The 26,621-nt window shown below is 36.5% G+C and overlaps 6 protein-coding genes across 12 annotated transcripts; 1 reads left to right on the top strand and 5 right to left on the bottom strand.

Moving 5' to 3' along the window:
• Positions 1-1,123: 1,123 nt before the first annotated feature.
• On the bottom strand, positions 1,124-3,055 carry LOC117913771 (BI1-like protein). The gene is made up of 4 exons (XM_034828802.1): positions 2,755-3,055; positions 1,944-2,057; positions 1,686-1,843; positions 1,124-1,588 (listed from the first exon to the last, which is right to left on the bottom strand). Exons 1-4 carry the CDS (start codon positions 2,996-2,998, stop codon positions 1,379-1,381), a joined length of 726 nt encoding a protein of 241 aa, XP_034684693.1. The 5' UTR covers positions 2,999-3,055; the 3' UTR covers positions 1,124-1,378.
• Positions 3,056-7,432: 4,377 nt separating this feature from the next.
• Positions 7,433-9,223, bottom strand: LOC117914471 (pentatricopeptide repeat-containing protein At5g18950). The gene has a single exon (XM_034829817.1). The coding sequence runs from the start codon at positions 9,221-9,223 to the stop codon at positions 7,433-7,435; it is 1,791 nt and encodes a 596-aa protein (XP_034685708.1).
• Positions 9,224-9,605: 382 nt separating this feature from the next.
• LOC117914568 (protein FAR1-RELATED SEQUENCE 7) lies at positions 9,606-13,910 on the top strand. 6 transcript variants are annotated; one of them, XM_034829939.1, is made up of 2 exons: positions 9,606-12,489; positions 13,781-13,910. In XM_034829939.1, exons 1-2 carry the CDS (start codon positions 10,205-10,207, stop codon positions 13,782-13,784), a joined length of 2,289 nt encoding a protein of 762 aa, XP_034685830.1. In that variant the 5' UTR covers positions 9,606-10,204; the 3' UTR covers positions 13,785-13,910. The 6 variants fall into 6 exon arrangements, with proteins under 6 accessions (XP_034685830.1, XP_034685829.1, XP_034685828.1 ...); XM_034829938.1 differs by lacking the exon at positions 13,781-13,910 and having other exon boundaries at positions 9,608-9,910; positions 10,212-12,732; XM_034829937.1 differs by lacking the exon at positions 13,781-13,910 and having other exon boundaries at positions 9,608-9,910; positions 10,221-12,732.
• LOC117914569 (protein ABCI12, chloroplastic) lies at positions 12,772-18,259 on the bottom strand. Of its 2 annotated transcripts, XM_034829942.1 has the most exons (8): positions 17,723-18,258; positions 16,665-16,781; positions 15,272-15,508; positions 14,668-14,832; positions 14,448-14,523; positions 14,105-14,169; positions 13,044-13,218; positions 12,772-12,945 (listed from the first exon to the last, which is right to left on the bottom strand). In XM_034829942.1, exons 1-7 carry the CDS (start codon positions 18,080-18,082, stop codon positions 13,066-13,068), a joined length of 1,173 nt encoding a protein of 390 aa, XP_034685833.1. In that variant the 5' UTR covers positions 18,083-18,258; the 3' UTR covers positions 12,772-12,945; positions 13,044-13,065. The 2 variants fall into 2 exon arrangements, with proteins under 2 accessions (XP_034685833.1, XP_034685834.1); XM_034829943.1 differs by lacking the exons at positions 12,772-12,945; positions 14,105-14,169 and having other exon boundaries at positions 13,105-13,218; positions 17,723-18,259.
• Positions 18,260-18,687: 428 nt separating this feature from the next.
• LOC117914774 (membrane protein PM19L) lies at positions 18,688-20,464 on the bottom strand. The gene is made up of 4 exons (XM_034830237.1): positions 19,599-20,464; positions 19,269-19,488; positions 19,132-19,177; positions 18,688-19,027 (listed from the first exon to the last, which is right to left on the bottom strand). The coding sequence occupies exons 1-4, from the start codon at positions 19,723-19,725 to the stop codon at positions 18,911-18,913; spliced, it is 510 nt and encodes a 169-aa protein (XP_034686128.1). The 5' UTR covers positions 19,726-20,464; the 3' UTR covers positions 18,688-18,910.
• Positions 20,465-20,609: 145 nt separating this feature from the next.
• Positions 20,610-25,018, bottom strand: LOC117914773 (glutamine synthetase leaf isozyme, chloroplastic). Its single transcript, XM_034830236.1, has 14 exons — positions 24,795-25,018; positions 23,980-24,245; positions 23,749-23,788; positions 23,575-23,678; positions 23,425-23,473; positions 23,070-23,176; positions 22,692-22,779; positions 22,416-22,544; positions 22,263-22,337; positions 21,922-21,975; positions 21,803-21,840; positions 21,495-21,654; positions 21,328-21,388; positions 20,610-20,931 (listed from the first exon to the last, which is right to left on the bottom strand). The coding sequence occupies exons 2-14, from the start codon at positions 24,231-24,233 to the stop codon at positions 20,792-20,794; spliced, it is 1,299 nt and encodes a 432-aa protein (XP_034686127.1). The 5' UTR covers positions 24,234-24,245; positions 24,795-25,018; the 3' UTR covers positions 20,610-20,791.
• Positions 25,019-26,621: the final 1,603 nt, after the last annotated feature.

The following is a 26,621-nucleotide window of genomic DNA, read 5'->3' on the forward strand; positions in this document are numbered from 1 at the left end:
TGGCTTAATTGATCCATGTGAGTTGGATTGCTACTCTGATCCATATTCTCATTTTTTCAGGAACTGATTTTTCATGTTCTTTTTTTGCATTTTAGTTGCATATGATCTGGATGCATGCCGAATGAGGGTATCTGTTTCTGGTGTCGTGTCATCCCAGCTGCAGCCCCTATTGAGTTCGGGCATATCAGGCATTGAACTTGAGAGCAAGGCTTCCTGATTAAGTAATGAATCCAATGCCTTTTTTCTTGTCCTTTCTTTATTATTATTTTTTGAAAGGCCAACAAAGCAAATATATTAAAAGAGCACCATAAAAAGGGGGTGCACCTATGGATACAGGGTTCTTGTCCTTTCTTAATAGTCCAAATCATTCAAAATCCAGGCTTCCAATTCTATCATCTGGGTATGGCGCACCAGTTGATCTAATTGTTGAAAGATTACATTGGTAGGTTAATAAATTGGATTTTCATGTAGGCTCGTGATGGGCTTTTTTTTTTTGGATTTTTTTTGTCTGTTTTGGTTAAACTTTAACTCCTACACCGACTCCAGTTCAGCGTGTCAGGATTTTGTAATTTCTTTCATATACTAAAACAAAGAAAAAAAATCGTGTGAAAAGTTGATGGCTTTCTGCAACCTTCTATCAGGCCAGCGGAGGAACAGCGTGCCACACTGGGGTATAGCACTGCCATTGATGGGAAATAAACACCACCTACATAGCATGTTAAATATCAAAAATGGCTGCTGCTAACTGCATACATAAACAAGTCTTGGGAATTTCCTGGTTTTATAAGATGATCCATTGGGTGGAGAGCAATAATCATCCAATAATCCTATTCATGTACATTCAAATTCAGGCCACGTAAATCAGATCAACAGCCAACCTACTCAAGGTTTTACCAGTTGTCCTAAAATCCAGCTAGCTCCTGTTTCTTAGCGATAAAAGGGGGGCGAAGGGGAAAATGGTCCACTCTTCAACAGTAAGGAAATTTACCAGCATGTTTAAAAATACTGCCCTTGGTCTATTTGTCACAAAGCCCAGTGGCAGGCATCGATCTCTAACTTGGGGCAAAGAATTTTCAGGCAGGACTTCGCCATTGTTTGAGGACAGATAGGAAAAAGCAACAACTACTTCAATAAGATGATCTCCATTATAAATTTATTTAATGTACTTCATTATGCAAGGTTAAGAAACAGCAAATTGAAATAGCCCAATTCAGGTGTAAAACAAAAGCATAAAAACCATATGTTTTATCCACAGTGATGCCTTACTTGAGTTATGGATGGATTATGTCCATGTACCCCTCAATATATTGCAGGATCTCCATGTACCACTCTATATATTTCAAGTCATGCCCAGGCCAGTGAAGAGTAGGCTATACAATTAGCCGTCTGACCCTCCTCTCAAGATCTCCATGATGGCAATGAACAAGTTCAGAATGTCCAAATAGAGAGCAACGGATGCCCAAATGTAGTCATCGTAGGTGAAGCGCTTTATGAGGTTGTCGGTGTCATAAACAATATAACCTGAGAAAATGATAGCACTGAGTCCACCATAAACAGCGACAGATGTAGATCCAAGTGGGAAGAACGTCTGCACAACAATAAAAGATCAAGAACCATCAGGTCAGCTGCTGCATATAAGGTGATAATCAAGTATGCATTGATTTAAAGAAACAGAGATGCTTGACCTGGATAAAGCCAGTCAGGATGAGTATTATGAGACTGGAGAACAGGATGGGTCCAAGGTAGCTGAAGTCTTTGCCCTTCTTAGAAGCCCAGAAAGTGTACCCAGTCAGAGAGGAAACCACAGCTGATGTTAAAATCAATGCTTCAAGTACAATCCTTCCTGTGAAAACCGAACCCCAAAACATGATGAGAGAGCATAATTTTAGAGGTAGAATCAAAATGCAGAACATCTAAAGCAGAGGAGGAAGTTGCAGACTGACCATCTGTCTTAGCACAGCTCACTCCAACGGTGAGACTCATGGACACAGTGAAAAGTCCGAGGAAAATGAGGTTCAGAGGATGCCTTTGCTGATACACATGAAGTGGCCACAACACTGCAAAGATTTGGGGTTTGTGAGTGGAATTCAATTAACATAATTAGCTTAAGAAACCAGTCAAAGGATGAATCACGTATGAATAATCTTCCTTCATATACTAAAAGAAACAAGAGTGAAAACATGGAGAGAGGGTGCAGGAAAACAAATAAATGAAACCCCAGAAACAAACAGACTTCAGAAGACTCCAAATTGAGTTGATTGACTGAACAAAAGAATCAATATAGCATTTGAACACCATTTCTTGGCGAGACTAGGCCTGTTTGTTTTCCTCCCTAAAGGAGATGGAACTCGCTTCTGAGTTCTGACTCAATAATAATTAATACCTCGGAAACCTAAATCCTATGAAAACGATCCTAGCGGCGGGTTTATGTATTTTGAGGATTTTAATCCGATCAGACTCCCAAATACACACATAAAAATCAACACATATCTGACAACAAATATTGATGACAGAAAGAAACCAAAATCTGGACCCACGTCTTTCGAACATGACCATTTGGTTTCTCGAGACACAAGTTCGAATTTCGATGACTGCCAAGTTAGATCTCCCATAACCAAAAACTCTCATGCCCACAGAAAAATAAAATAAAATAAAAATAAAATCCAAAATTTCCATGTACGGCAGAAAGTAACAACGCAGAAACAAAACCCTAAAACGCGAAAATGAAGAGAAGGAGACGAGGGAGCGACTTACAGATGAAGGGCAAGAAGATAAGGAACAAGAGAAGGCCGGAATTTCCCCTGAGAAGAAGGTTGAGGGGAGAGTAGAGGACGGTGAAGGAAGAGACGAGGGTGGTGAGGAGGATCTGGGCGGCCAAGATGCCATAGACCTTGCGAATGAAACCCCAACGGAGCTCGTTCTCTCCATAGCTGAGACCAGGGTAGAGAGTTCCCTCTTCTAGGTCTCCTTTGCTGCTCACGCTCGTGAATCCGTACATCTTCTCAGATCTTCTTCTTCGTCTTCTTCGTCTTCCTTCTCCCAAATTTGGACGTCAAAAAATCTATTTTGTATAAAGCGCGTGGGTAGTCGTTGGTAATACAATATTCGACCAGCCGCCTAGGGTTATTTTAGTCATTTACTATTTTTAATATCTGAATTAATACGAGTATTTGTGCCAAAAATCAAAATTATCAAGCTGTTTAAAAAATTAGTATATATATTAATTAATTAGAATATTCATTAAAAAAAAAAACAAAATTCCCCACTTAAAAAAAATAATCAGTATTTAAATAAAATAATTTTAGAAAATTAATTATTGACTTATTGAAGAAATGAATTGAATTTGACGTGTTAATTATATATAATCAAATTAGATGATTCTATTTTTTTAATCTTTTAGACTTGCTATTACGGAACCAAGGTCAAAAATATTGAAAAAATTAGTCATTTACAACCATAGATGAAGGATTTATTGGAAAGTTAAAGATTAGTAATCCTTTTTAAAAATCGAATGGATTCAGTCTTATATATGCGAGGAAGGTAATGAAAAATAAAAGAAAACGAATTCTTCTTTCTCATATCACTTAAGAACTATGCAAGATGAAAGTCTCATGCTTGGTTTTGAATGAGAGAAAGAAATGACGATTCCTCGACTCTCACCCTCCCACTCTAGTAGTTGCTTTTCTTTTATATATACATGTATATATATAATTTTTTTTTCTTAAAAAAGGCTAATTATTGAGAAGTAGAAAGAGATAATTTTTCTAACTATATTTAATAATGTAAATTTTATATTATTTTGGTTTGTTAAAATCCATTGTCGAGAAAATCAACCCGACTTTTTTCTTAAAAAGTAAAAATATTTTCATAATTCGTGTATTCATGTTGATGGGTTGTATCCGTCTAATCTAACCTAATTATTAAACAATAATAGGTCGTGTAATCCATTTGGTACTTAGATCGGATTATGTTTTTTTTTTAAATCCATATGATTAATCTCACAACCCCGATGCATTTATGATTCAATTAATCTATTTTTTCAAATTTAAATTGTAATCAACATAATTATTATATAGGTTAATTCATATTATGCATTTTAATCTAAAAACGATCTATATTTGTTAAATGGATTATACTCGTTAACATCCAAACCAATTAAAAACATATCAAATTCGAGTTGTATTGACGAATCATATCAAACTTAACCACCATTACTCCAAAGGACACTAGAGAAAGGGATAAGCTTAAGGTTCATGTTACCTCAATAAAGGAACTCTTTGAGAACTAAACACAGAAACACTACAAAAGAGGGATGTTATGATAAGTGAAGTGAATATCTCTGCCTCACAGAATCCAGAAATATGGAGATCAAACCAGTTTCAGAAAGCTAAAAGAGTCTAGAGGGAGAAATTCATTCATCCTCAGATTTGGGGATCATCCATCTCAAGGAAAAGGATGAACATGAAGCACCAAAAGCTGTTAGGTGCATACATATTAAACTATAAATGATCACAACATGAAGTCAAATGATGGAAATGGGTTTCTAACTGTTACCCAACTTTCTTGTGACGAAAATCAAGATCTGAAGTTCTAGTGACCAAAATGAAATTAACAAAGAGAAAAAACATAAGCAATCAAACAAAATATACAAAGCCATTTTACCGAGAGTACGTTTGATTGTGATTCTAGGAAGTGTTTCTAATCTTTTTTATGTTTGAAAAACACTTTCTAAAATTATTGTCAAACACACTCTTAAGTAGATGATTCCTAGGTCTCCAACCTTATCTGTTTCTCTGAACTCAAATGACCATCATATGTTTAAGGTCACACCCCACAAAAGGGTCTGGTTCAGTCTCTAAAATTTTGAGGGTGTGCCACCTCTGAACCATACGAAGGAAGACTTCACGTAGCAAGGAGCAAACACAAATACAAAGGTGCCAAAGGAGCATGAGGATATAGGGAGACCCAACCAAGATATCAGTTCATATCATCAGTTTGTAACAACAATGACCAACCTGATCTCCAAATAATTTTCAACTTTCATTGTATTTCCACTAGCATCCCAAGTGAAGCTTCACACATACAATTGTCTGTATTCTATTTTTGAACTTCAACAAGCTTCCATAAATTAACTACACTCCAGGGTGAAGAGTATAGATTGAATTATTGCTAGTGATGCCAAGTCATTGAGTTAGAGCACAGACATCACAATTGCCTAACAATGTTTGTGGTTTATTATTATAAACCAGATCATGCAAAAAAAATTTAAGACGAATCAACCAAATCTTACAAGTCACAAGTATTTGACATTAATCATCCCCTCCTTTCAATTGATCAAATGTCAAAATCATTTCTCAAATAGCTTCCTAAGCAAAGAAAGCCACCTTTGTTGGAATCTAAGAATTTCAAACTATGCTTGCAGTGAAAGACTTGCTTCTTCCCCAGGCTCAAGAAAAGTGGAAAGATTTGCCAAAGAACATACCACCCTTCAAATCCTTCTAAGTTAGACTATCATCCTTATCCCTTCTAATCAAATCCTTCCAACCTAGTCTATCCTCATGCCTTCTAATCGAACTCAAAAGGACTTCCATTCTTTCGAATTCCCAATTATGAAACTACCTTGAAAGTTAGGAACTCCACCAACCCCCCTCCTCAAGCAGTTCCCACACATTTGCTACCAAAGAATCTTTATCATCATCTATAGAGAATAACACCATGAAAGAATCCTATGACCCAACTCCATTTGTATAAGCCACTTCTTTCTCCCTCTTGTATCTCATATTGCAATTATTCCCCAATCTCTATTTGTCTGTGTGGGCTTTTAAATTTACCTTCAAACTAAGTTTACAAACCATTTTTGGATATATAGTCTGGTCATAGCATTCTCTTAACCTTAGTAGTAGAAACAATTACCTATTTTAATACATACAAACATGATGTTGATAACCTATAGCAACTTGACAATTAGGTGATATGAATTGAAAATCCTTGTAAAAAAGTAAACCTTCAATTGTAATGTCTAAGAGGATGAAGTTAAGGGCAAAATAATGGCCTCTTCAATTAAAAAGTTTCTCATGGTTTTAATCTTTCCTGGCATTTTCAGTGAAATACCTAATCAAAGAACAAACTTCACTTTATTGATTTATTTATTTTATCAGTAACAATTATTTGATTGCATAAAAAACGTGCAAAAAGGATGAGCTATACTTCAAAGCAAAACAAAAGGATATTTTTATTGGACAAAAAAGAAAAAAGAAAAGAAAAGAAAAGAAAACACACAGAAGCTAACAATAGCCTAAAAAGAGGCCAAAATAGAAAATGAAAAATAAAACAAACATACAACTTAGGAAAGCAAGCATCCTCTAAACGCTTGGCCAAATAATCTGCTAGCTGATTCACCAATCATGGGATCTACACAAAAAACCATCCAACTCTGAAGACAAATCTGAAATTCTACAAAGCAATGAATCCAAGGACCTCTCTTCCTTTGAAAAAAAACCCATGATGTAACTTTTGCTGAATCACCCTCCAAAGCAAAATTGCTGAAACCCACAAATTAAGCCTGAAGTCCTATCCCCAATAACTAAACTGAAGTCCCATCCCTACAAACTTTGAAAAAGCTTAGCCACTCCATCATCATGATCTCTGAATACTCCACTGATTCCTCACTGATTCCTATCTGTCCAGGGTTCCCCAGAGAAGAAGTTGAACTTTGACAAGCTTGATGGAGAAGAAACCCAATCAAAATGCACTACAGTTGGCCTCCTCCTCAAGGAACTAGTGGTCCTCCAGTCCAGCATCATCACACTCAGCTGGGACCTGATAAATCCTGGAGTAATGGATGCCCTTAGGGAAGAGAGAAAACACACTGCATCCACACAGACTCCGAAGCCCTCTATCTATTCTTGAAGGTTCTCTCCAACCAAATCATACATAATAAAGTGGTATTAGCAACAGAGAAAAGAGCCCTACTCCTACCACTGCCTACAAACCCATGAAAATTAACAACCATCATATCTGCTACCTCTCTAGGGGGCACCCATTCTAAACCTACAGCTAAAACTTCCCTTTATTTCATATGACAACCTACCTCCAACATTTACACAGCTTATCACAGAACTTCTAAACAAGGTATTCTTTGGAATCAAAATAGGCATCCATGACAAGGGGTTAGACCACAACATGTAAACAAGCTGAGGTTGTTGTCTACAAGTGTGTCAAGGGATTACACCCCATAACCTACCTACAAATCAAATTATCTTTTAAACTTCATTCTATTCATGACTTCCTCATCACAAGCCGAATTAAGAAGCTAGATCAGAAAAGTTTTAGATTTGAACATTGAAAAAGGCACAAGGCACTCCTTGCAAATTTATTTTGTCATGAGTAAGGAATAAAATCAATTCAATGTATAAAAAAAATCTCTGATTCCTCAATTTCTTTCCAGGATCTTTCCTAGATATGTCTCAACAGGAAGGGAATCCTTTTCGCAAAGTTTGGTAACCAAAGAATTGCAGATACTTATGCTGAGTCTGAAACCTATTTTTAACATGGAATCTAAAACAAGTAAAGCATCATCCAACCTATCTATTTGTGAAAGGCATTGAATCAGACTCTCAAAAGACTTCTTTTGTGGTCTGAGCTTACTCCTCAGCATGGTGGTCAACCATTCCATCCCTTCCATAGCACATCCTTGCTTGCAGAATCCAGTTATCATAAAATCATGAGTACACACAGCCGGTTCCATACCCCTATTTTGCATATCATCCCACAAAATTTTTGCATTCTGCATGTCTCCTTCCTGGCAAAGTTTATCAATAAGTGGGGCATAAGAGGCAGCTGACGGCTGTATTCCCTGATCCAGAAGTTCATAAAGAAGGTTTGCACCTTCAACTATCTTCCCTTCCTTGCAAAATCCCCTAACTAGAGCATTGTATGTGATGTGATTGCGTAGAATACCCTTATGGGACATTTCTTCAAACAAGTCATGAGCTTCTTTTATCTTTCCATGTGAACACAACCCTTTAATCATCACATTGTAACTCACTGTTTTCTCTCCATAACCTTTATCACACATTTCTCTGTACATCTTCCAAGCTTCTTCAAGATTGCCAATTTTAAAATAGCCGTGAATCATAGCATTATAAGTGTACTCATTCGGAAGAAATCCCTTCTGAATCATCTCAAACCACAGCTTCCTAGCATCCCCAAGCCATTTCATTCGGCAAAGACCATGAATCATTGTCGTATACATCACCCTGTCAGGAGCATACCCTCTATCCTTGAGATCTTTGAAAACCCGAAAACCTTCAGGCCCCTTTCCTCCCTTGCAAAGGCCATTGACTACTTCCTGATAAGTAAAAATATCAGGTGCCCGGTTCCTGGCAATCATACTATGAAGCAGATCACTCACTCTACCATAAGCTTTATCCTTGCAAAATCCTGATATCAATTTGTTGAAAGCAGCATTTCTAGGCACTACCCCATCTTCCAAAACTCGCCGAAGAAGGTTATGACCATCTGAAATCCTATTTTCATCACAAAAAGCTTGAACCAGATACCCAACAGTGTGCACATCCGCTACAACACTAGACTCTACCATCTCCCCATACAACTCCCAAACAAAATCAATCCGGCCAGCCCTGACCGAACCCCTCAAAACCGAATTCCACGTCGCTATCGAGGCACAAACTCCAATTCCCTTCAGCTGGCCAAACACACTGATTGCTTCCTCCACTAATCCACCTTTACAAAGGCATCGAATATAAGCCTCCAGAGAAGCCGGTTTGGGGTTAAAATTGGTAGAATCGAGAAACGACTTCGCAGCATTGCAAGCACCAGCTTCAACAAGAGCATCAAACAGCACATTACAAGAAGAAGAATCAGGCGAAAAGCCAGACTGAGAGCTGAGCCAGTGAAAGAAACGGAGAGAAATAAGAGCATTCTTCTGATGCTCGACAAAATGGGACAGAAAAGTGGGGTCTAAGAAATTGAAAGAGGGAAAATCAGAGAGAAGGGTTTGCTCCCATCTGGGCCTGGTTCGCGTAATATCCGAAACTCTCTTCACGATCTCCTCCAAGTGTTGTTGCTGCTGCGTACGTTGGTGGGCTCCTTCAACATCGCCATATTGATTCCCACTCACCACGCCCAGATTCCGAATTCTAGAGTTAGGGTTTTGGCGAAGGAAGCTGATAACGGAGGAAGAGGATGAAGGTCTAGCCATGGAGGTCTGCGTCTAAACCAGTTTGAAACCTGGTAGCCCCGTCTTTGCTGTGGGTTTGGACCTGGTTCCTCTCCGGTCTATCTTCCCTCCGGTCTTGTACAATTGCCACGTCAGGTGGGACCCATTGTACACCTAATAAAAAAATTATCTAAATTACTACAAGATTTAATGTCAAAAATTATTTTTATATGATATTTATTAGTATATTGAAAATATGAATGACGTGTCCAATTTATTCTTTGAATTATATAAATTCTTAATATTTATTTGACAACAAAAGTGAAAATTTAAAATCTAAAAATTCTAATCATCACTATAAAAAAAAAAAAAAAAAAATTGTGGCAGGTTGAAAGGAGTGGTTTGATTTGATTTTCCAAATCTGTTAAATTGAACTTTCAATTTTTGTATTGCACAAATCATACTGACGTGGCAAGGGTTTATTGGAGATTTGTGGGCAAATGTATTATATTGCAGGTGGAGGCTGAGCAGTGGAGGGAGCAGCGCAGGGAGGAAGAGGGAATCAACCGCGGCTTTTGGCCTCCCAAAACCCTAGGAAAAGTGCTCAATTTCTCCATCCCAACAACCCCTTTCCCGCTAAAAAGTGCCACTTCAACACTCTCTCTCTCGATCACTCTCTCCTCGTCTGGGCATTCAACCCAATTCTTCGCACTTCACAATCGTGAATAGGTATCAAAACCCTAAAATTTTGATTCATCATTTTGGTTTCCTTGTCATCCCTGTTCGGATTTTGAGTTTATGGTTCTGGGTGTTGATTGAATTTCATTTTTTGGTTTATTGATCTCTGTGATTCCTCTAATCATCTGTAATTGTATGTTATTGTTCTGGGTGGACTGGTTTTCCTTCAATAATATGTTGAATTGGGTTTGCTTTCGTTCAATTCTAGGGTTTTCAGTCATGCCATTTTGGCGAATTTGTTGTGTGTTCTTTTAGTTGTGGTTTGTGAGTTGCTGTGTATGACTTATGACAGCAATTACAGATATTGATATGAACAGGGAAGAATGTGAGAACAATGTTAATGTTAATGTGACAGAAAACCCAATGCGTGGAATTGGGATAACAAATAATTTGCATGTGGAGAATGAAGGATTGTCAAAGCTTGAACCCTATGTGGGGTTAGAATTTAATTCAGCAGACGATGCCCGGGAATTTTACAGTTTGTATGCGGCACATTCTGGGTTTAAAATCCGGATTGGTCAGCTCTATCGATCAAGATCTAATGGGTCTGTTTCGTCTCGAAGATTTGTGTGCTCCAAGGAGGGATTTCAGCTCCATTCAAGAACAGGTTGTCTGGCATTCATAAGGGTACAGAGGGTTGAATCTGGGAAATGGGTTATTGACAATTTCAAGAAGGATCACAATCATGAACTTGAACCTACAGAGGAAATGTGCCTGAGCCGGATACAGCCGGCTGCAAAATCTTTAGTTAATGGGACCTATAGGCAGGGAATTAGGTTGCTTGAGGAAGAGGAGGATGAAAACCATTTCCCATCTGGCATCATCAACTTCAAACGCCTGAAGACGGGAGAGAGGGAAGGTGGTGAAGCCATGGTCGAACCATATTTAGGTCAGGAGTTCAGTTCAGCAAATGAAGCATACAAAAATTACAATGCTTATGCAGCTAGTACAGGGTTCAAAATTCGGATTGGCCAGTTGTTTCGTTCAAGGGATGATGGGTTAATTACATGCCGAAGATTTGTCTGCTCAAAGGAAGGACATCAACATTCTGCAAGAGTAGGATGTGGGGCATTCATAAGGGTAAAGAGACAAGATTCAGGAATGTGGGTAGTGGACCGTTTCATCAAAGAACATAATCATGATCTTGATCCTCCAAGGGAAGCCGATAAGAAAATCCCTACCGCTTTGATAGGATTCAGAGATGACACTAGTGGTGGATTGGAAAACTTGGGTTCAGTCGAGACAAATGACGGGAGTCATATGAAAAGAAGTCAAGAAAGTAATATTGGAAGCGATTGGTATGATGTTCTCCTCGAGTATTTTCAATCCCGGCAAGCAGAAGATACAGGATTCTTTTATGCTGTAGAACTGGATGATGGCAGATGCAGGAGTGTGTTCTGGGCTGATGGCAGGTCTAGATTTTCATGCAGCCAGTTTGGCGACGCCATTGTTTTTGACACCTCATACAGGAAAAGTAACTATTTGGTGCCATTTGCTATGTTCATCGGAGTTAACCATCACAGACAACCAGTGCTTCTTGGGTGTGCTTTAATCGCTGATGAATCTAAGGAGTCCTTTACTTGGGTGCTCAGAACTTGGTTTAGGGCAATGTCTGGCCGCCATCCACAGTCCATAATAGCAGATCAAGACAAGGCCATCCGACAAGCGATTGCCCAAGTATTCCCAGGGATCCATCATCGATTCTCAGCATGGCAAATCAAGGCAAAGGAGCGGGAGAATCTGGGCCGTCTACTTTCCATAGACAGTGGTTTTAAATATGACTATGACAAGTGCATTTATCAGAGTCAAACAGCTGCTGAATTTGATGCTGCATGGAATGCACTTCTCAACAAATACCGCATGAAGGGGAATGCTTGGCTAAAAGAAATGTATGAGAAGCGTGAAAGTTGGGTTCCACTGTACTTAAGGGGCACCTTCTTTGCCGGAATCCCAGTGAATGGAGGTATAAAGTCATTCTTTGGTACACTTTTAAACGCCCAAACACCACTTAGAGAGTTTATTTTACAGTATGAAAGAGGTCTTGAGCGACGCCGTGAGGAGGAAAGACAAGATGATTTTGATTCTTCTAATTTGCAGGCATATTTGCACACAAAAGAAATGATAGAAGAACAATGTAGAAGGCTTTACACACTCACTGTTTTCAAAGTGTTTCAGAAAGAACTTCTGGATAGCTATGGCCATCTTGGAATGAAAATTTCTGAAGAAGGGATCATCAGTAGATATTTGGTGCGGAAGTGTGCAAACGACAATGAGAAACATATAGTTACCCTCAATGGATCCAACCTGAATGTGTTTTGTAGCTGTCAAATGTTTGAATTTGAAGGTGTGCTGTGTAGACATATTTTGAAAGTCTTCCAGATGGTGAACATAAGGGACATTCCATCTTGCTACATCCTACACCGGTGGACAAAAAATGCTAAGTATGGTTTTGTGGGTGATGTTGAATCAGACTCAGGAGGTAGCTCCCAAGATCTCAAGGCCATGATGGTATGGGGTTTAAGAGAAGAAGCCTGTAACTACATTGGGGCTGGGGCAGCATCTCTTGAAAGGTACAAACTTGCCCTAGAGATTATGCTAGAAGGTAGACGAAAAATTAGTCAGCAAAACTAAGTTCCTAGAGGAAAGGCCATACACATCTCTTGTGCTATATTCTGTAGGCTGAGATGCATGTGCAGTTAGTTCTTTTGTGGGCCTCAGCTCTGTATTTAAAGACTTGATTTTCTTTGCATACAAATACCCTTTGTATTAAAATCAGAAGTAGTTGAATAATTCAAAATTCTGAGTTCCATCCATTTCAATCTTCCAGCACCTTGGATGGGAGAATATGTTCATTTGCAGACTGAAATGGAGGGTGCCTATTATGGAATTTATTCAAATTTCTTGGTACAAAATCTGAGGTTAACTTTTACAAGAAAAGAATAATATGTGGCAGTAAAAATATATTGCAACAAGGAGCTTAAACCCGTTACATAAAAAATGTGGCAACCGTGAAGAGATGAGAACACCTGCCAATCAAATCGATAAAGTGAGAAACACAGAAATAACGAGAAGAGAAAATGTCCAGTTAAACTCTTCGGATGCATTGATAGGATTAAGGATTTACCCAATGAAGGTGAGAATGCATTTCAGACAAGCAAATATTCGGACAAAACGGCAGCACCTATAATGCCAATTAGGCACAATAAGGAAACAACGTCTTCCATCCGAATGGATGAGTCTGATAAGAAGTAAAGTTTATGAGTGCTACTGTCCCCTCTAAAACCTCTGACAATCATTGCCTGTAAAAACCCAAAAAATAAAATATAAGAAAAACTAATAGAGGTTAAAAGAGACTCTTGAAACAGAATATTTGTCGAAGTCACTCAGAGATCAATGTCATATTAAGTCATTGAGAGTGATGTTGAAGATCAATGCCACCAATATATAAGAATTGAAGTATAAAATATAAATATGTTATAATAGAGTAGGTAACTGAAGATGTCACCATTGTCATAGGCATTGAGGCAAGGTTCCCTAACTCTTCTAAAAGGCTGCAACTTTGTAGGCAACCCTTTCATTAAGAACAGATGAACCCAATTTTATAAAATAACTTTAGTATCAACCCATTTTCCAGTCTATAATTCAATAATTCAAAAACTTAGAAAATCATAAATAATAAAAATGGTTGCCATTAATGTCGAGAAACTCGTGACATACTCTGTATGATTTTAAAATGAAAGGATACACTACTTTCATTTAGTCACACTGCCATGCTTCTCTTTTACTAAGCTGTCCTCATTCATGCCAACTCTTCTAATATTTCTTTCTTCAATGATTTCTAAATTCTAAATTATTCTGTAGGTAGCCCAAAATCTGCTCCAAATTTTGCTCAACTGCTCCACTCTCAGTATTTATGGAACTCCTATTATTTCAATGTATGAACAATGAAGTGGGTTTAGATGCAATGAAAAATGAAGTAGGTTTTGAGCTATCCATTTGTGAGCTTCTTATTATGGATGAGGCCAGAAGAGAGCAATCAGCATTCAATTAGAAGAAAATTATAACAGCTGGTGGGGTTACAAATATATTGACATTCATGAATTCCAAACCCAACTTATGAAGTTGAGGAAACACTGGTTAGGCAGGAGAAAGAAAAATAATGATAAGCAATTAGGATATTATGACCTGAGAAATCTGCTCTGCATGGCTAAAAATATTTTTGAAGATCCTACGAACATAACAGACGAAAACTGCAATATCAAGAACAAAACATCAAACATGGTTATTGCCAAAACACATATTCAAACAGAAGTAATTAGTGCTAGGTCAGATAAAGTATTGTTTAGCATTGCCGTTACAATATACTAATACTAGCTTCTCATGATTATTTCTCTGTACCATGAAGTGCTTCAACACCTTCTAAGTAATTTTCCAAGTAAAATGGAGGAATCAAACTGTTTTTTACTGATATTTAGGTTCCAATGCAGGACAAAAGATAGTATTTTATTTGGTTGAACAGTATGCTTACTATCAATTGTCTCCATTGTTGTCAACTGTTGCCAATTTATCCTACGAGATATTATTCCCAAAGCAACATTACGGACCTGCAATGATAATATGAGGATATTCCAGAACCATAAGTAATGTTAATCATCTATGTCAGAAGTTTAATCATCATATATGAGAAGTTATTCCAAGAATTTTAAATCCAACTTGAAACAGATTTAATAAATCAATTCCTGTCCTACCTCATCAAACACAAGACTGATGAACCTCAATGAAAGCAGGAGAGTAAGAGTGATTTCAGCCACTGGAACGCCAATGAACCGCAAGGGGCGCATAAACCACCACAAAGCAGATGCAAGTTGCTCTGGGGTTGTTGTTGTCAGGCATAGGCTCGCACTTTGAAAGATCTTGCACAAAAATAGATTTATTTCTCAAAATCTCAACAAAATTCAAAAGACCATAAAATTTGCAGAGAAGATAACTTCGAAAAAGCTCAAACACTGATTATTTTTAAAATTTTAAAAAGATAAGAATGCATAAAAGATTGTTTAAGAGCATCTGGACACCAAAAGAACTAAATCATTTTAGTTTGTTCCACATAACAATTAAAACAAATTCATTTTGTTTCTTCAGCAAATTTAAAATGAATCTAGTCACTAATGTACAATTATAAATGAAAAATTATAATAAAAATCTGTCTGTTGCAAAAAAAAAAAAAAAATGATTTCTACCTTCAGATGCTACATAAAACAAAAAGAAATGATTTTGTCTCAGTAAGGTGTTTAATTGCACCCTTACTGAATTAAAATAAATAATGAAAAAATACAGAAAGAGAAAGCAACTTGCAGTGAATGTTAAACATGCAGCTGTGCTCGCCACTGACAGGCCCTTCCTTGTAAGCTGTAATGGTCCAAGCTTCATGACTAAATATGAGTAACCTCCCAAAGAATCAGGAAGATTAGGCAATCCCATCATTGCTGGTGGTGGTGTTCTTAACTGGACAAGAGGAGGTGCACCATCTGAACCCAGACCCAACATAATAAACAAAAGTCCAGAGAGAAAAGACACCCTTCCCAGTTGATCCTGTAGAAAGAAGTTAGAAATACAGCAAGGGTGTTCCCCACATTAGCATGTTAATCATCTTCAAACATGAAAAGATTACTATATCTCCTATTAAAAGAACAGGAAGGAAAAAGAAGAAGACCCAAAGTTCTCTTTGGAATAATTTCCAGCAAGAAATCATAATGAAAGCTTCAACTATAAATAGAAATAGCTATGGTGATGGCATGCATGATTTTACTCATTTTGTTCTGGGAAAGGAAAAAAATGATAAGGAAAATGATTTTTTCATGTTTGATTTACCACCAAAAAAAAAAAACATCAAATATAATTAAAATTAATTAGAAACTTATTTAATATTTATATAAATGAGGAAAAATAATTTCTGAACTTCAAATATATTTTTTTTCTTCCCTTTTATTTTTCTTTTCTATTTTCTCTCCCTTGCATGTTCCTCAAATTTTCCAAGAACCAAATGTAAGGTAAAGAAATAAGAATCAACATTTCCCCATCCAATACAAAAAATTTCATCCATACAAGGGAAAAGGAAAACAATACATGTTTCAAACAAATTATAACAGAACACATGCTGACATACTACCAATCACAACTGTTGAAGCATAGATGTTTTGCTAGTGCCAGTAAATGTCTTTTAAACAAACCACCAGAACTGAAGGCTAACTGCAACATAATGCATGGAAAATAAGTGTTACAGAGACTAAGAGATTACCAAGGCATCAAATTCTATGAAAAAAAAAAAGGAAAAAAGAAAAAGTGAATCTTCCATGTAAAAAGGTTGAGCTACCTGAGTTAAATTAAAGCCAACAGACCACAGATCTCAGCTTTGCAATTGCAAACAAGTTACCACCATGAGATCTATCTAAGGCATACTAGTGTCTAAAGCAATACAGGCCTCCAGAGCTTGCCAAATCATTTGCAGCTTAACAAATTTCTATGTATTCATGTACTAGGGCTTGCAAAGCCAGATTCAATTATCATGATTTTGATGCTTTCTTGAAGTTAAGATGGTATTTAGTTAACAAATTCAAATAACAGATCTGATTAAGAAATAGTTCAAAAATAAGTTTATAAGCAAGTTGAAAAAAAAAAAAATGTTAGGCCCAAAGTTGATAAAAGTAGCTAGCTGTTCAAACTCAGTAAGTCAAAGCGCTGTGCTTACCATCCATACTTGTGTTGGGAGAATCCAAACTGAAAGACAAGCCAAGTATACAACTAATCCAAAACGCATTATGATATGTGATCTTGCCGGTAAGAGAACCAGAGCCAGGAGCCATACCTGCATAATCAACATGATGAGATACTAAAACAAAACCAAAAGAAAACCGCGGAAGACAGGAATGACCAAAAGAAATAAATGTTCTTTTTCATAATTTTATTTGTTACAAAAAGACTTCAAAGTGTGAGAGATGTTCCAGAAATCATCAAGAAAGACAAGCAGTCAAGCACACACAAATATCATAAAAAACCGATTTCTACCATTCAAATGCCAATATGTAATATCCCCTGCGTTTCCTTTACCTGAACTGAAATGTGGCCCATCATACAAAACTGCAGTATTTAATCATCTTTACTTCATTAAATTATTAAGAAATTTTACTTTTATATTCTGAGTACAATTGCCCTTACATAATTTTAATAATGGCTAGTAATATTTTCCCTGTTGTAGTGACCTGAGTTCAACATCGATCATCCAAATTATAAAGATCAAGGTCTTTCCAATTTGCAGCACACAACTAACTGTTCTTTCTAGGTCTTACTGAAGTGAGCTCACAGAGATGAAGTTTGGGCACCAAAGTAAGCATAGAAGGTCTACAAGAATAAAATACGATGGTTTTCAACACAAAGCCATTGTGAATGCAAGTTCTGATGTATAAATATTGTTTGGTATCAAATTTTCGGAGAGAACATTTTTTTCCACCAAAATCCACAGAAACCTGACTTTAGAATTTGAAGTCAGAAGGAAAAAGAAAATATTTAGAAATTGCATATTTATTTTCTTTTCCTGTGCTCCCTTTTCCCAGAATCCCAGCAACCAAAAGGGCCATACAACCAAGGGTATCCACTAACAAGCCAACAGAGTAGAAAGAGAAGTAGTCAATGACCATGAATTAACCTCACCAAATAGTCGATTTTCACAGAATCACACACCAACCATACACAAAACAATTAAAACCCTGAGAAATTTAAATCAAACCAATTCCAAAAAAATAAAATCACCAATTTGATTCTGGGGTCCACTGAATGTAGAAATGTTGTGGGCGATGAAATGAACTGGCTAATGGGGCTCGAAGTTGCACTCGAAATCAATCTCAGAATCCTATCAGCAGCAACAACTCCTCTCGGCAACCATTTGGTCCAGTTCCCAGATTCCCCTTGATTATTAGCTGTAGCTCTGATTTGGAGTCTCGGGCACTTAGCTGATTCTAGGGTTTTGTATATAGAAAGGCGTGGCTTAGGGTTTTGGCGGTTGAGTAAATAAAGTTTGGAGAGGTTTGGAGGAACTAGGGCTTTGGAAGTAGGGTTTGAGGAGGGAGAAGGGAAGGTGACTGTTGCGAAAGCATGAAATTTGAAATTCATTCTTCTCCTCCAAAATGGCGGGAATCTAACGACATGAAGAAGGGGACGGAAACCACCTTCGTCTGAGAAATCCACTCTACTTCTTCACCTCCTTCAGTTTCAAAACGACCTCGTTTTCGTGTTCAACGTAAAAATCCACTCAACAAAAGGACGTCGTTCTTTGATTCTCTCTTTGATTTTATAAAATTGGACACAGATTCCTTTTTAACATTCTTATACTTCTCGATGGGGAGTTAAGTTTAACACTCCACTTAATGTTCACAATTTAAATTTAAATGATTTAACAACTTAATTTAAATCATTAAATAGATTAAATATATTTAATAAAATAACTTAAATAATAATATGATTTAAAATTAAAAACAATTTTATTTTTTCATTAAAACCATGTTCTCTACTAAAATAATAAATATTTTATTTTATATTTTTAATTATTTTTCATATTTATATAATTTGTTTTTAAAACAACAAAAAAAAATAAAAAAAAATGTTTTCTGAAAACAACTTATTTTATAGAGAACATAAAACTGTTTTAAAAAACGAACATCGAACTCGTTACTTGACCTTTGGAAAGCCATTAACGTACCTGGCCTATGGTAGGAATATTAAAAAATATATGAACTTGTTTCTCGTGATCAAATAAGAAAATATGTGATACAATTCCATGGTTCATTTCCATAGCCGCCCAGATCAGTCCAATACAATATAGTTACAGACAACCGTTACAAATCACACAAGAAAGGCAAATACCTCCACACACAATTCAGTGCTCAGACTAGAAACAGAACCAGACAACTGGTAGCAGTCTTCATGGACTGAAAGCTCTGATCATCCCCTCATTCTGATACGCAACAACCGTTCCACGTTTTCAACCCCACCTTGGATCATGCCCATGCAAAGCAATTGTGTTGCGCTCACAATAATTGTCAGGGCCTCGAGAGCTCTCTGTGTATCAATGCAACACCATCATTATATAATCTGAAAAACCTTGGTTTTAAGCAGCAATGGAAGTTTAGTTGGCTAGCTATCAATGTCGGTCAGTAGCTTACCAAGGTTGAATCAGCCCACCCTATATTGATTTCTTTACATGCCAATCTGCAGAGGGAATGAATGATGATACATGGGTTCATTGCAGATACTAAAGGGGGAAAATGTAAATGAAGGGACAGAGCTATTTATTTATTACCCCATGGCTAGCAGAGTGAGCAGCCAAGTTATGAGAGAAGAGGCAGCTGCAGCATGAAGGTTGGAGGGGTTCCATTGAATGACATTGATGATGCTTATGATTGAGGACACCATGCCCACGACTCCAGCAATGAGGGAATAGATGATGAAGAAACCACTTGCCATGTTTCCCACTGGAAAGTATATTGGAAATATGCGAGCTGGGATCGATAAAACAGATGCTGCACCATGAAATTAGATGAAATTGTGATCAAGTTATTTCCACCCTCACTCTTGTCTAGATGTTCATGGAATAGAGCAAATTAATCATAGCCTGTTATACTTGGATTACCTGCTTCGCGAGATCTTTCAATCCCATGATTTACAGCCCATGAAGCAATAATCGTTATGATCCCATACAGCAGAAAATTGAGGATTAAGAAGCCGATTGCTGCTGATTTGGAACCCCCAGTAGCCATGGCCCTAGGAGCTCAGAAACTGGAAGAGAGAGGCCTTGCTTGGGTTATACCCTTCTTGGACTCTCAAGGAGGGAATATATATACACAAGAGTAGTTCCTTCCCTTGCCAGACAGAAGGGTTGCATCCTACTGTTTTCTGAATGTTCTCTACCTTTCCTTATATTAATGGAGTGTCTTAAATTCAAAGAAATGGTCTAAATTCCTTGCCCTTTTTGTTGGGTTTGCCTAGTGGAAGGCAAAGAATCTCTGTATTCCAAATTGTAGAACCAGCTAGTTTGCTTTGGTTACATGTCTAACTCTACACTGCAGGGCACAACTTTAGCTGCATTAAGTATTGTTTTCATTTGAGTCTCACAGACAATTATAAACAGGGAAACAATAAAAGAAATATCAATTTTAATTTCCCTATTTCTTTTCAAAAGGTGAGTTGGGAAAACTTGTTTCTTTCCTTTCTTTGCTTCTTACCTTTTTCCCTTTTCCCTTTTCCTTGCAGTTACTCATTAGGCATCTTTTTTCCCCTCAAGACATCATTGTGCTTTCAGGCATTGCTGCTGAAAACATTTTCCAGAACAAATTTCTTCTCTCCCTTGGTCGTTTGGTGCATGTAGATGGTCCATTCTACAAGATTTTCAGAGCAATCATGCCCTGTTAGTTTGTGAGAAGATGGAAAAGGAATTTGCAATAGTAGGGTATCCTGATGAGTATACATGGTGGTCTCTGGAAAAACCAATGAAATGGAATGGCTACTGTCTTACAACCATCACCACCATCTTCCAATATGCTGAGTGAATGCCACTCCACTATCCATCATTTTTTCAAGAAAAGATATAAAATTCTGAGCTATTACTAGAACCTAATGGTGCAAATATTCAAGTGAAATATCCTTAAAACTGAAAAAGAGGGCCAGGAAGACACAACCACCACTTCAAGGACTTTATTTACATGAGTTTTCTCTACAGAATCTAGCAGAAAAGTGAAAAAAAATTATTCCTTGCACATCACCTAACAAATTAATCCCCGGTGATTGTTCTCTGAGTCCCTTCATACCATCTTCAATAAAATGAAATTAGACCTTCAATGCCAGCTTCTGAGCTGCAAGAGCTTCAGCCTCTAGTGTTGGCTCCCATAGTATTGTAGTTTCTGCTAGTAACGAGGTCACAATGTAAGGATCCATGTTTGAAGCTGGACGGCGATCTTCCAAATAACCTAACAAGAAGATAAAACAGGATATAAGAAATGGAAAAGCAATCAAAAAGAAAATATCAGAAATAGGAAAAAATATTCAAAATGATATTGTTAGGAAACCACTGCACATAATAGTGTCAAGCCCAAATATGTTGATGAAAAATCAAGGATTTATTCATGGCCATTACATGTTGGATCTTGTGGTTTAAAGGAGAACTAAATCATGGATAAGTACATTGATCAAGACTTTTACTCTATTCAATGGAAGCAAATAGGTTGCCTACAAACCATTGTTCTGTCTGTGATGTAAATATCAGGTAAGTTCCAGTAAAACTATAAAGTTAAGAGTATCCTATGTTTTTCCCTAGTATGACACAGAGCCTTTAAGAAAACTTGAGGTACCGTAAGTAGTAATACCTTTGCCTTGTTTCTCAGTGTCACGCCCCACGCGAACTGAACAACCACGGTTAGCCACTCCCTGCATGTTGGATTCAAGCGATTTAACTATAAAAATATGAAGAAAGTTGTTTTTTATTTTATTTTTCTTGTCATTAAACATAAGGTGTGATTTTTCCAAGACATACCCAGGAAAATGTGTCGATGTTTGCTGTTTCATGCTTTCCTGTCAATCTTCTCTCATTTCCTTCTCCATAGGCACTGATATGTTCTTTGTGGCGAAGTGACAGATTCAGAATTGCCTTCTTTATCAGTTCGTAGCCTCCATCTTCTCTCATGCTCTTTGTACTGAGAAAGAGATGATTACTCAACCAATTATTGACTATCAATATGATTTTAAATAATCTCTCTTAGTGTCTTTCCTCCTGTACACAAAAGTGTCAGCATATTTAACCAGAATACATATTATCAAATGAGGAAAGATGAGTCAAAATACCTGTAATTGGTATGGCATCCTGCACCATTCCAATCCCCCTGTCAGAACAAAGAAGAAAACCATCTATGATTAGTCATGTTGAGAAAGAAATGTTGAAACATGAAATGGATTTAAACTACCTCTATCGGCTTTGGATCAAGTGTGAGGACAACACCAGCTTGTTCAGTAATCCTCTGTTTGAACAAAAAGGGAAAAAGAACAATTCATACTGTGTTAGAACATACACATGGCTTACGGCTACAATGGTACAAGAAGGTTTGATCATTGGCCATTATTCACATGATATAGACAAGATAAAAACATAAAGATCTCAAATTATGAAGTTTTGAGAGTAAGGAGAAATGAATATGTTTGGGAGTCAAAAGTGACAAGCATTTATAAGTGCACCAAAAATCATTTTAAAACCCTTTTTCCTTAAAGTGGTTTCCGTATATGCCTGAAAATAAATGGAGATGATTACCTCAAGAATGTATCTAGAACACCAGATATGATCCCCAGCTTCAATCCCAACACTAGGACCAACTTGATATTCCCACTGCAAAATGGCTCGAGTGATAAACTAGAATGGGGCCTGAAATATTCACATTGAGAAATAGAATAGAGATGTGAAAACCTGGCCTGGCATAACTTCCCCATTGGTGCCACTAATGTTAATTCCCGCATATAAACAAGCCTTGTAGTGAGCATCTGAGATGTCACGGCCAAATGACTTGTCAGCCCCAGCAGCACAGTAATAAGGACCCTAAACCGAAAATGGACAAACAAAACATTACAACATGGTAATTTCATTTTATATTACTTTGGTCACACCATTAAATTTATTGATTCCTATTAGTTTAAGGAACATCAACAAAGCAACAGAATTATTTAATGGAGAAACAAGATTTACCTGAGGACCAGGATAGGCACCTACAGGCCAGCCCAAAGGCCACTTCACATTTGGTTGAAGCAAAGTGTACTCTTGCTCTATTCCGAACCTAATTTTGTAATAATCACAAAACATTAGCATTTCCCTTCTACATCCTTCTAATTTGCTATTGAATGCTTAGAAACTTAAAAGGCAATAATAAAAATATGATAATTGTCACTACTTTATATCAGAGAAAATAGGTTCACATTTGAAAACTAAACCAGTAAACATGAGAAAAAGGTAAGGGATTACTTGAACTCAATGGGCTGCCCTCTCCTCTAGTGGAAAATAAAGGGATAGCTTAATTTGGAAAAACATGGGAAGCAAAACTTAAAATTGAAATAATAAGAAAATCACCATGGAACTTCGTCTATGACTTTCTTGTTACCAAAGATCTCAGCAGCCCTGTGGCGCTTGTTTGTTGGGATGGGCTCACCTGCTGGTGTGTATGAATCACAAATTACCTATGCAAATCATATTTACCATAGTGTTAATTAATTCAACTTCAAAACTCTAAAGACAACTAATATACTGATTATACTACAAATAGCAATGGTGGATCAGAACTAGTTGGAAAGAGTGAGCATGTATTCTTTTCTTTTTCAGTGAGAAAAAATACTAAAAAATTCCCTGTCATCACCAAGAACGGAAAAGGTAGAAGTATGATTGTTTTATACAGTATCAGTAGTTACTTTCCTTATAATGCACTTACCAAGATGTTGTTACCACCACGAAAAGGGTCCTTAAAGATTGCTTGAGGGCTGGAGAAAAAGTGAATTAAGATTATGTAGTGATAAAGATAAGAAAAATGAAACAAAAAAAAAAATAAAAATACAGAATAGTGTCATTCTCCAAATCTTACTATAAAATCACTTCACTATCTTCTCCGGGTGCCTGTCCAGTACTCGATCCATCATAATTCCACTTGGGAAGCTCAGATGGGTGCTCCACAGGTTTGGAGATTGTCTGAAAATTTTAAAAGACATTAGCCATAAAGAAAGGAAGAGAAAAATAAGGAAAATTCACTTTGCAATACCCTTGACTTGCTACGCAGATCGATCCCAGTCCCACCAATCCTGTTTCAAGAAATGGAACAACAAATTTTCAATTTGTTAAAGTGTACTCATATGGAAATAAGAGAAACATAGGCCATCGTATAGCCTAACATGAAACCTACCGTTCAACCACTGCTATAACAACAAACCCAAAAAAAATTATCTTCATGAGTGTCAGTGCATTATGGAAACATATGCAAAAGAACGCATACCAAACGTATTCGGCAATGATCTTATCCGTGTATGGTCTGATGTCCATATTCAGCAGATCATCAAGCCTGTTGACGGTGCTGCTTTCAGACTTTGAAGCACACACTCTGAATTTAGTAGAAAATTTAGCGGTTCCTTTTGTTTTTTGTTTCAGGAACAGAGAGCCCCACATCTTTGTTGTAAAGGGACTTGCATTGGCAGGGTTTTTTGTCATTCTCATCTGCCATTGAGTAGATGGTGCCAAAATCTGTGCCATTTTCACCTAGCCCTGTGAAAAGTCAACAACCACACAAGAACTTTGAGATTAACGAAGACAAAAATATTAAACCAAGACCAGTCCATGGGAAAACCTGATTGAAATTTTTTGCCTCAAGGGGTTCCATAAAATCCACATATCAGATTGTTTTCACCAAAATGGGATCCTTAACATGTAAGATTGCTTTTACTTTTTAGATTGTTACACATTATGGTTGAAAATTTATTTTCTTAGTGTTGAATTTATTTTTACTCAAGGCAATAAATTGCTGCAAAAAAAGGGGGAAAAAGGGTAGTAAATCATACTATTACATTGATTAGAACATGTTCAAGGAGTAGATGATGAACAAACACAAAGTTCAGAAATTTTGATCATACAAACAACAACTAGATGCCCACATTATAGCCATTTCATCAGCTCATTTACATTTCAGATTCCAGAAACATTATCACTTTCTGCCTGATTGTAAACAACCCCACAAACCCATTTCAAGTCCAGCTCTGTCCTTCGTTTTCTTTCACAAAATACATTTCTACTAGAATGTGTTGACAGAAAACTCACCTGGGAGTAACTGGAAATGGGTTGAACAGCAAACTGAAAGGCGGGTTTTCCCAGAACTGGAGAGGGAGCAAGGGAGACAGGAAATGGATATGCAGAGACCAAATGGCTATTGTTGTGCTAGTCTTTAAATAAAGGTTTGTTGGCTTTTCATTTGGAGATAGGGCTATCAGCTATGGGTTTGGGTGGAGGAAAATCGTTTTTGGTCTCTTTGGAGACACCAAGGGAAGCTTGGACTGTATCTTCAACTATCATAAGATAAGGTTCTTGTCCCCGCTCTTGGTATCTTTTTCTTCACCTCTTCAGGGGTTTATTACCAAACCAAAACCATTTGAATCTGCAATTTCAATGGATAACTTTCATAAGTCATAAGTCATAAATGTGAAGATTATAGGAAAAGAAATACAAAAAAAAAAAAAAAAAAAATTGTATACATAGAAGACTGCAGAGGAATAATTAGGAGTTGAGAAAAGGATGGGTATTTGGTACCAAACCATTTTTGCCCAATCTCATTTGAATATACCTGAAATAGACATGAATCAGAGTACAGGAAATACAAGAATAAGACCAAGCAAGGTATTAAAAAATATTAGTAAGGTATAAAGATGTATTAAGTTAAGACCGGACAAATTCAAGTTGTAGGATTCGAACTCAAGATCATATGTCACTACTTAACCATAGTTCCAATGTTCACCGTGATCAACTAGGCTTTCCTAACAGGTGTATTAAGTTATATACAACATGATAACAAAATTATCAAAGTATGTTTTTTTTATACATAAGTAAATTACCCTTTATCTATTAGCTTACCTATCCTTAAGGTATGCTTAGTTTGGACAAATTTGAGAAAAAAATGTAAGAAAAAAAAATAAAAGGAAATTAAAATTAGATTTAAAGTTAATAAATTATTTTTATATATCACTTAAAACTATTTTCCTTTGGTTTTTATTTTTATATATAAAGATTAAATAATTTTAAAATACATAAATTTATAATTAATTTTAATTATATTTGATTTTTTATATTTTTATAGTAAAATCAAAATGAGAAAATCATTTTCTTTAATGCTTTCTTGAAACTGAATATTACATGGAGTCATGTTTAGTCATCAGGGAATTTAAGGGAAAAAAATAGAAGGAAGAAAAAAAATGAAGAATATTTTAAAATAGGTTTAAAATTGATAAATTATTTTTAAATACTATTCTAAACTTATTTATTTTTATTTTATCTTTTTATATAAAAATTTAAATAATTTAACATTTATAATTTTTAATTAATTGTTCTATATTTCAATATATTTTATAATAATGTCTTGCATCTAAACATAACATAAATTTATTCAAGTTTGTCTTGGAGTGCAGTAACTAACAAGATGAGATTCTTCATCCCACTTTTCTTGCTTCAATAGTGGCAACATGGTGAAGAAAAGATGCAATCTAAGATACAATAATGATAGTTTCAATGCCTGCTTAGGGTTAATGAAGAATAGAATATGTTTCTTTGAACAAAGTAGAACATGGGTTATGGAGATCTTAACTCTAGGTCCCTGTATTTTAGCTTATCTTCTCCACTCCCCTTGAGTCTTAAATCCATTTCAAGAAGCATTGCTTGTTATTTTAATGGAAAATAGATCACTATGACCTATTATTTTCTTTGATGGTTCATGAGAGTTTGAATTATTGACAAGAAGCAACTACTCCTCTTGGGTCACTTTCTACAACCCTAATGAGGAGAGACCCCTCTAGTGGACCTTTGCCCATTTCCTTTCACAAAAGGAGAGGTGGATTTGTTGACACATGGCCAGCCAAATTATTAAAGAACAATTTATTT

Source organism: Vitis riparia, chromosome 5, assembly GCF_004353265.1.
Source record: "Vitis riparia cultivar Riparia Gloire de Montpellier isolate 1030 chromosome 5, EGFV_Vit.rip_1.0, whole genome shotgun sequence".
Classification (NCBI taxonomy): domain Eukaryota; kingdom Viridiplantae; phylum Streptophyta; class Magnoliopsida; order Vitales; family Vitaceae; genus Vitis; species Vitis riparia.

Bases quoted from the DNA above. Each gene is read 5' to 3' on its own strand.
- LOC117913771 (XM_034828802.1), bottom strand. From the start codon at position 2,998: ATGTACGGATTCACGAGCGTGAGCAGCAAAGGAGACCTAGAAGAGGGA. The intron at 2,058-2,754 runs GTAAGTCGCTCC...AAATCTTTGCAG, and splicing joins TATCTTCTTGCCCTTCATCT to TGTTGTGGCCACTTCATGTG. The intron at 1,589-1,685 runs GTCAAGCATCTC...ATTGTTGTGCAG, and splicing joins TCCTGACTGGCTTTATCCAG to ACGTTCTTCCCACTTGGATC.
- LOC117914471 (XM_034829817.1), bottom strand. From the start codon at position 9,223: ATGGCTAGACCTTCATCCTCTTCCTCCGTTATCAGCTTCCTTCGCCAA.
- LOC117914568 (XM_034829936.1), top strand. From the start codon at position 10,205: ATGACAGCAATTACAGATATTGATATGAACAGGGAAGAATGTGAGAAC.
- LOC117914569 (XM_034829942.1), bottom strand. From the start codon at position 18,082: ATGAATTTCAAATTTCATGCTTTCGCAACAGTCACCTTCCCTTCTCCC. The intron at 16,782-17,722 runs GTGATTTTATTT...TTGATTATGCAG, and splicing joins TGGACCCCAGAATCAAATTG to GTATGGCTCCTGGCTCTGGT. The intron at 14,833-15,271 runs GCAAGTTGCTTT...TTTTTGTGCAAG, and splicing joins CTGCATGTTTAACATTCACT to ATCTTTCAAAGTGCGAGCCT.
- LOC117914774 (XM_034830237.1), bottom strand. From the start codon at position 19,725: ATGGCTACTGGGGGTTCCAAATCAGCAGCAATCGGCTTCTTAATCCTC. The intron at 19,489-19,598 runs GTAATCCAAGTA...TTCATGGTGCAG, and splicing joins TGAAAGATCTCGCGAAGCAG to CATCTGTTTTATCGATCCCA. The intron at 19,028-19,131 runs GTAAGCTACTGA...ATTGATACACAG, and splicing joins GGTGGGCTGATTCAACCTTG to AGAGCTCTCGAGGCCCTGAC.
- LOC117914773 (XM_034830236.1), bottom strand. From the start codon at position 24,233: ATGGCACAGATTTTGGCACCATCTACTCAATGGCAGATGAGAATGACA. The intron at 22,545-22,691 runs GTAAATCTTGTT...TTTTCGGTTTAG, and splicing joins GTGCCTATCCTGGTCCTCAG to GGTCCTTATTACTGTGCTGC. The intron at 22,338-22,415 runs GTTTTCACATCT...GCCATTTTGCAG, and splicing joins GGGAAGTTATGCCAGGCCAG to TGGGAATATCAAGTTGGTCC.